Source organism: Solenopsis invicta, chromosome 16 (genome assembly GCF_016802725.1).
Source record: "Solenopsis invicta isolate M01_SB chromosome 16, UNIL_Sinv_3.0, whole genome shotgun sequence".
Classification (NCBI taxonomy): Eukaryota; Metazoa; Arthropoda; class Insecta; order Hymenoptera; family Formicidae; genus Solenopsis; species Solenopsis invicta.
This window is the reverse complement of record NC_052679.1, coordinates 6,423,176-6,431,830: the sequence shown is the minus strand read 5'-3', so window position 1 is coordinate 6,431,830 and position 8,655 is coordinate 6,423,176. Positions and strand designations below refer to the sequence as shown.

The 8,655-nt window shown below is 36.2% G+C and overlaps 1 protein-coding gene across 9 annotated transcripts in view; it reads right to left on the bottom strand.

Annotated features, from left to right (window-relative positions):
• Positions 1–1,157: 1,157 nt before the first annotated feature.
• The window catches only part of LOC105204830, a 53,397-nt gene continuing 45,899 nt past the window's right edge, over positions 1,158–8,655 (bottom strand). For all 9 annotated transcript variants that reach the window (XM_026137512.2, XM_026137514.2, XM_039458949.1 and 6 more), the window contains one exon: positions 1,158–8,279. In XM_026137512.2, coding sequence (XP_025993297.2) covers positions 8,058–8,279 — 222 coding nt within the window. In that variant the 3' untranslated portion in view covers positions 1,158–8,057. The remainder of the gene's footprint in view (positions 8,280–8,655) is intronic.

The following is an 8,655-nucleotide window of genomic DNA, read 5'->3' as shown; positions in this document are numbered from 1 at the left end:
TACATTTCATGTGCAATTTATAATTAAAATGTGAAATTGGCAAAAGAGAATGATTAGAAACATTAGTACCCGTTAACTATATTTAATTAAGTACTCAATGACAATTTCGAAACTAAATATACGTATCTTGTGCGTAACATTATTTTCGGTTAATAAAATCTAACTGGTGTTAATCGTTTTCCCATTAATGATTCAATAAGATTTTAGTAAAGATAATTTGGCTCAAATACACGATTGTCCTTTAATGTGTTTCTGCGACAGCGTACGTAACTTTTTATTACGGCAGTAACGTTTACAGTACAAAAGGTCCAGAAGGTGCGAGAAAGTAGGACAAGCTCGATTAGAGCGCTATGGTCGTTTCCATCCTGGACATATTGGAAGCAGTGCTTGAAAATGGCTCTCGTTATGGGTCGTTCTTTTTCTTTATCACGCAGTAGAGAAAGAAGGGTTGTAATTTCTCTTCCGTTACTTATTCCAATAACTCTCGCACTAACTACCGTTCGTCTTGCTTATCTATCGAACGATTAATTAATTTTCAATAGCAACGATTTCAGAATTATTAATAAATTTTGCATTTGCGTGATAAATCATGTTCAAACAATTGGGAGAATAATACTGGGACAGAAATTGAGGTGCGCTCTGGAAGAAGTAACAACAGATTTAACAACAATAACATTTTTATCAGTTATAAAAAAAGCAACAAATACTCTCGCTGTCTCCGTCGTTTATTATTACACCTGATTTAGTCTTTGTTACTTTTTTTTTATTGCTAATAAAATTCTTATTGCTCTCTCAAGATCGGATGCTTGCGCGTTTTGAAACGTACGTTCGCTGGAAGAACAACTTTGCTGAAGTATTTAAAAAAGCTAGATACAAATCTGAGAATAATTTTGTTGGACCATCGAAATAATTACAACGGACGTTCAAGCGTGACGAGCAAATGCTACAAAGTTCCAACGTTCGTGCAATCAGCTTGAGTATCTTACATAATTATTTTGATAACAGAACGTGTAACGGAACTTTTCAGATCTGTAGCCAGCTAAATTTTTGCAGAAAAAAAAATTATTCTTTCTACGCAGGGAGGTTTTTTTTTAAGACGATAACGAATAAGTTTTGTAGGAATATGCAGGGATAGGCGAAATAATAGACATCCTTTATTCACTCGTCTAATATGCACTTTATTATCGACGAAATATCGATATGACAAAAATAAAGAAGTGTCTGCGCGTGACATTGGCGCGCTCGCTCGTAACGAAATAAGTTTTCGGAAATTGAATTGATCCTCTCTCTCTAAAATCTCATAATTAACCATACAGGTGTATGTACATATCTATTTATGCGTGTGTCTGTATGTATAATATTTCTCGTATGTGCGTTCGCGTGTTCAGCCCGCGAGCGATCGTGTGTTCGGAATAGTGTGTGACTTAATGAGCTGCAAACGAATTAATAGGTCGTTAACATTAAGGACAATCGGTACACGGTGGCTACGTGTCTCTCTCTCTCTCTCTCTCTCTCTCTTTCTCTAGAAGCACACAAATAGAAGAAACCTCGCGTCCTAAATTCTTATCTCGACACAATTCGTCCTTAGTGACTATCAAGCCGCCCACATACAGGCACGTTTCTGAAAGAGAAGGAGAAACGACGCTCCTTCGCGCGTCCTTCTCCCTTTTTTTTTTAAATCGCATCTCCGAAATTTTTGCACGTGTCGCTCGAAATACTTTTCGTCTGATATCAAATGCATTACTAAAATATAATCAATCTCGATTCTTTTTACAGATCTAAAATATCGCCTTTTATCTTCTCTCTCGCGCGCGCGCGCGCGCGCGAGAAATAAAACCGCCTCGAATCGATTCGCCGTTTTTTGTTCCTTTTACACGCGGCATGTTATTAAAATTCATTCGCCTTTCCGTTCTACCGTAAAATTCGTGTTTGTACAAGGTGCTGCCGCCGCCGCTGTTACCCCTGCTGCCGCTGCTGCTGCTGCTGCTGCTGCTGCTGTTGCTGCTACTGGTGTTGCTGGACGACTAGCCAGTGATGGGAATTCAATTAATCGCGATTTATCAGGCAGGCTATGAAATCGAGGAGAATTGTCGGAATACTTACCGCCTACTGCTAGCTATTGATTGGTAGAACATGAACGAAAAGACTTAATCTCGAAGTTCGTTTACGGTGCAAGACGTGTGTATGTGTGTGTGTGTGTGTGTGTGTGTGTGTATGTGCAAACTTTGGTCCGCTACGTGTCAGATAAATCAGACTTGCTGGGAACGGATGCGCTCCCTGTTCTTGCAACCTTGGCCAGAAAGTTCGAGCGATAATTGAGCCGTATGAATAAAGTGGAGCGAAATTTCTTTGCTCTTATTTACGAGAGGAAATGCTCCGGCGAACGTGAACAAAATGCGCTTTCGCTCGGTATTCGATGCGAAACGAAAATAAATATTAAAAGGAATATATGTTCGTACAAAAAAATTGGAGAAATTATTTGTGAAAGCAGAAAATTATGAAAAATATTGAAAGAAACTAATTAAGCAGAAAAAAAAGAGAAAACCACGAATTGTGTATTGTAATTTTTAAATCAAAATTTTACTTTTCACATACGAGCAGTGAAATGGGAGTGTGTCGTCGCGAAATTGAAATACATTAATAGTAACACGTGCAGAACGTAATTACACTTTTTTAATCTTTAAATAGAGGAAAGCTTTGATCATGGTTCTTTCTCAAATTTTTGATTTTCGTTATAACGTATGTGATTATGTTTGGTAGTTAAAAAAAGTCCTCGAAAACGTACGTATCATTTGGATTCCCATCACTGCTTCATTCCACGCCAAATCCGAGATAAGAGGGACGCGGAATATTGCGCGATAGTTGGAGATTTATTAATGTTAATCTGCCCTGCCGTCTCCTGAAAAATACAGGGAGGAGCGGAGGGTTTTGTCGATAGATTAATCTCGCGTCGTACAATAGAAAGGACGATCGAACATCGAAGACATCGATATTTTTGATTCGTCTGATTTTTCTTTCTTTCTCTTTCTCCTCCTCTCTCTCTCTCTCTCTTTTTACACGATCCAAATACATATTTACAAAAACCTCGAAAAGCGAATGCTAATCTCGTAACGTTGGATGCAGCAGTGGTCGAAAAGCGGCACGTCAAAAAGCCAGACCAGCTGATGGACAGAATTTCCATTTTCATAGCAATTTCGAATGGATTGAATGTTGATCCATTAATCGTTAATTTGTATAGGTGAATTACGCGTTCAGGATTGAATTAGTAATTGTATAGCAATTTATTATAATTACACAGTAAAAATATATAATATTCAGAATATATAACGGATGTGTATGCATAGCACTACACGAAACACATGTGTATATATTTCGCATGGTGCTATCATCGTCGCGATAAATGGTAATTAATAAAATATTATACCAGCGCTATATTATTACTACAAGCGTGTAGAAAGATTGCGACTCGTTGCGCGTTCTTTGCGCAGAGAAGGTACCGTATAATTCACCACCATCATCCATGCTTAGCCTCCCTCGAGAACACCGAGCTCCTTATCGGTTACATGCTCTTACCAAGCGGGGAAAGGTGGCCACTCTGCACAGCTGCTGTTTCAGGATCTTTTTATTTTTATCTGACGACTATAGTTACTGTGCGAAGAGAGTAGTTACTCGGCGACACGTAGCCGCAGTATCGACCGTATGCAAATTCGCGAGCTATACGCTTCTAAATATGCGTCCTGTGAGCATACATTTTTAAGCATATATTACATATATATATATATTTTTTTTTACTAGAAAGTTTTTACTAGAGATAGAAAATAATTGTACAGTTTACTCTGTAACGCTTTTATTGAGGCAAAAGAGCTGAAAAGCTGAAAAGCAAAGCTGTTCGTGTGGCCGATCCCGGTGTTCTTAAGGCTAACGCTCTAGAGGTTTTCGATAAGGCCTGATTACGTCCGCCCAACACTGTCTAGACATTCACAGTAACCACTCACGGAAGTTTACTGATGCATCGTGAACGGCACGATTAAGATCTCTTTTTTTTTACATTTAAGAGGCCTGCACGCAGAAAAATTTCATCCTCCGGTCAAGAAAAGCGATTACTCAATTTTTAGCTCCCTTCTTTCAAGTAACAGTTTGTAAAAAATATTTTCCTAGTAATATTCTCAAAATACACTCATCTTTTACTTGAAACAAGTAACATTTACTTATTATTAACTTCTGTGTACGCACAGAAAAATATATATTTGAATCGAGTAAATATTACTTATTTCAAATATTTCATAAGTTCTCTTTTTCACTCTCTTTCATATGATAATAAATTTTTTTTTAATTTGTATTGAGTGTATTTTAAGACAATGTTTATCGAGAAAATATTTTAAAAGGCAAACGTTGCTTGTTAGAAAAAAAAAGAAGTGAAGCGAGTAAACGCTTTTCTTGGCAGTATTTTTCTGTATGTGGCCGACTCCTCATTGTCGTCTCGTTGCGCGACCCTCATGAAAAAATACTATATATTATACACACGTATTTATATTTTTACGTACTACATGATTGAATCGTGTGTTCTATACAATGGATCAATTCGATCGTCAAAAATATCTTTAAAAGCGACAGGGCGCGAAACACCGCGCAGTTTCAGCGCACTATGTATGTACATAACGGAGCATCCTATATGTATATTTACACAGAAAACAAATCATATTTATCATTTTACGCGTATAAGTACCTCTCGATCCTTCCTCCTCGATTATCGCATCACTCGCGCGCGCATTTATTGTGTCTTCAGTTTGTACTTCACACTCCTACCAGTTCGATTTTCGCGAAAGACTCTCTACGCTAGTATTATAGTATTATATAGTACACGCTATAGCAATTTTCGAAAATTTTTTCCGTATTATTGTACAGGTTTCGAGAAAATGCGATAAGATCTCGCCGGACCATTCTCGGAATTTCGATCAAGTCTCGTTAGGATTTTTCAGAAAAACTAGATCTCTTCTAGGAATCGATCGCAAAATTGTCAGTTAACTCTTGTCCATTTTTCATTTTTGCATTCGTAGATCTCTCGTAGATTTTATGCAGTCGAAATGTCACGCTGTCGCGACGAGAAATTTTATAGTTTCGTGTTAACTTTAACAATTTTTTATTTCTTATTTTTTTTTCGTTTTTTCAAGAAAATCGATCGATTGCCCAAAGAGTCGTTGATCATATCTGTAACACTAAATTTTTTTCTCACATAAAACGTTCTAAAAGTATCTATAAAAGTCTTTAGCTTCGGTCATCCCGAAAATCCCGAATTCGCCTCATCGAAATTCCAAAATCCCGGCATTAGACAAGGTGGGAAACTACGACTGAAGCGTTGGCCTTGCAACACGGTTCTATTATTATTATTAGGAAACTTGTACTCTGCTAACTCGAGTGTATACTTTTTTTTTCGTACGAATAATCTCAAACGTAACTGGCAAACGCTCCGAGGGCGATTCGAGTAAATATATGTATAATTGCAGATAAAGACCGAATATTAAATTTTATGAGATTTGCACCTTTGTTTCAACTAATCATTCGCATCGTTAGCTCCTTTCAACTTGGTGAACGTTTTTCGTTTCACAGTTTTCTCGCAACAAAGCAAGCTTACCCAACAAATGTTGATCATAATTCACCTATCTTAACAGTTTCCAACGTATCAAACAACATTAGGTGAGTAAATACGTAATTAACGATATGGTAATTATGTATTTCTAGCGATCAAGGTGCAAACGGTGCTCGCTGCTTTCATTTCACATAAATGCAACGCATTGCATGCGAAAATGGAAGTTACAGAAAAAAATCGTATTTTTTTAAATAATTAATTTACGTTGTTCATCATTAAAATTAAAAAAAAAATGCAAGGAAAGATATTTATGGAATTTAACTAAATATTTATTAAAAAAAAAAAATTATGCTTTGATGTATAGCACCTTGTCTCGTATTACTACGTCCGCCAAAATTTCATTCTACAGAAAAGGGGGAAACAAATATCAAGTTAATTGACATGTTGACACGCTAAGTGTGGAATAGTACAAGAACGAGATTTTTGTTTAACAAAGATAGCGCGTGACATGCAACTCCGAGTTCAGTTCTACAACATTTATACTTGATAAATATTTGATTGTGTTAAATATAAAGTTGCGCGCGTTTCCGGATGTAACAATATATTACAACTTTGTAGTTTCTTTCTTTTGAATTTGAAAAGTATATATATCTTTCTCACGTATCCGCTTAAAGTTTATCTTTGTTTTTTTCCTATCAGAAAGAAAAATGAACTCAATAAGTCGCGTATCACGAGTTTTCTTTATAAGTACATTCACGACCATTTAGGCCCAAGTTTTGCTAGTCAAATTTACATAAGCTCTAATATGAATCGATATCGTCGAATCATCCTAATCCTCGTCAGTAAAGGAGATATCGAATACTCATCCTCTTATTATCGTTTCGACAAAAACCCATCGTTATCTGACGCGTACCGTAAATTTGCATTTTAATATCTCAACGTGTCGTAAAATTCATGAAGAAATTTTGTCCGATTTTGTCAATTAATTTGGCGTTAACATCTTTAGTTTGTGTCGTTGCAACGGCCTTTTATATCCCTCGGGCGCTTTCTCAAACTCAGCGAACAGTCTATTATTTAAATAATTGATTTTCTCGCGAGCTTTGATGGGATTAATTCTTTATTGCTCGTCACATATCCGCGATATTTCAGGTTAGCGTCTGACTGCATCGCAAAATGCATGCAAATTATCTATTCTATAAACGCGTTAGAGGGTATTATCGATTAGCGAAGTAAAAACACGACGCGTCGTGTTCGTCATCGATCCACTACGACAAATCGAATGAAATTTTCTAAAAAGCTGTATCCCTAAAGAATGACTCGGATATTATCTTCACTTTTATCTCACCACTTAATGAAGTTATATTACCATTATTTATCATATGTTTCATCGATTTTTTTAAAAAAATTTGACTCTCCAAACATGAAAATAGTACTCCCCCTTTTTTGTTATTTAAATATCGAAACGTTATTGTGTTACTCGGGTCATTAACTTACGACTTAAAACTTAAACTGTATAAACTTGAATCTACCGCTCTTAATGCGATTTACATTTAACGAGTCGTGTGCACGCAAATGTTAGACACACGTTCTTAAAATCATATTTACAATATGTACAGCAAATAACTTTTTTATCTTGATCACTTCCGCGTTTAATGCCACTTAGTGTGATTATTGCATCGATCCATTTTTTTTCTTTCTCTCATTCTCTCTCTCTCTCTCTCTCTCTCTCACTTTCTCTCTCTCGCGCTCGCTCTCTCGCTTTCTTCCGCTAGCAAAATGTAAGCGTAATTACAATTCGGAAATTCACAGAAACCGAACGGCAGTCTGATCGCATTTCAATGGGAGGAATTTTTAAACAAGGCACAAGTATTGCCTGTTATGAAGGTTAAGAATTGCAGGCTACGAAGTTTCATTAATCTACATCATTTTTATAGGTCGTGCGCGCGTTTAACGACTACATGCTTTTATCTTATTTTTTTAACGATCTTAAGCAGATCGACGAAATGTTTAATTCCGTGCATTACGATGGAGAGATATTTTCATGCTGTCTAAGAGATGCAATAGAAAAGAAAAAAAAAATAAAGATAAAGATGCTACTATTGATCAACGAAGAAATTAAGATATTTCGATTCTAATTAAAGAAATCTAACATTTAGATGTGTGACAAGTATGTTTTTTTTTTATCCTGAAGAACTACCGTTTTTTGTTAAGTATCATGCGAATGAAGTAATGCTTGTGCCTTGTAGACTCAATGAGCAATGCTCTCGCGATAAAGACGTGGAGAAATAATTTCATCTCTTGCGTGTAACGTATCGCCTACGCTCCTAACGTATTAGCCATAAGTTCGTCTTCCTCCGCAATAAAGAGAGCCGTTCACTTTAAACGGTTGTCACATCGAAAATTTCGCATAGTTGGTAGCTGACCACGATTAAGTAATTCCGGCTAACTTAATCGTCAGCTTAAGCTGTTCTCATTCATTTAGAACAGCCGTAACGCCGGGTGCATAAGTTACCGTCGGATGCGTATAAAAGCCGGCGTAGTAATAGTAAGGGTCGTTGTCCTCGTAACCCTTTTGATATCTGTGTGACGATTGTAGCGTCTTATTATAATCTTCAAGTGGTAGCACCATTACTTTGTGTGAAATCGTTTGCACGTCGTTTGAATCGCTGTGTTTCGATTCAAACAGGCCGCCCTGCGAATAAACAAATAGTCATTTGCTTTTGTTCGAATTTACTAACGTACGAGAACAATAAAGCAATTGTTTTCTTTTTTTTTTGCAATTCAATATATTTTGCTGAATTGTACGTCGAATTAAATTTTTAGGAATACTAGTTTCACTTTTAAGGCTCACCCATTCACTGTTGCCGTATTGCATTATGATAGAAGAAAATTGTATAAACATAATTTTATTACATCTATGTTAAGAAGAAAATTTATAAAAAGTAAAAGTAAATTTATGTGACTTTTCCTTCCCGACGTCATTATCCAATATAACAGTAGAGAATGATCAGGAGCTTTAAAAGAATATTTCTGAAAAAATGGAGTTGTATTTTTTTCTTTATATGTAT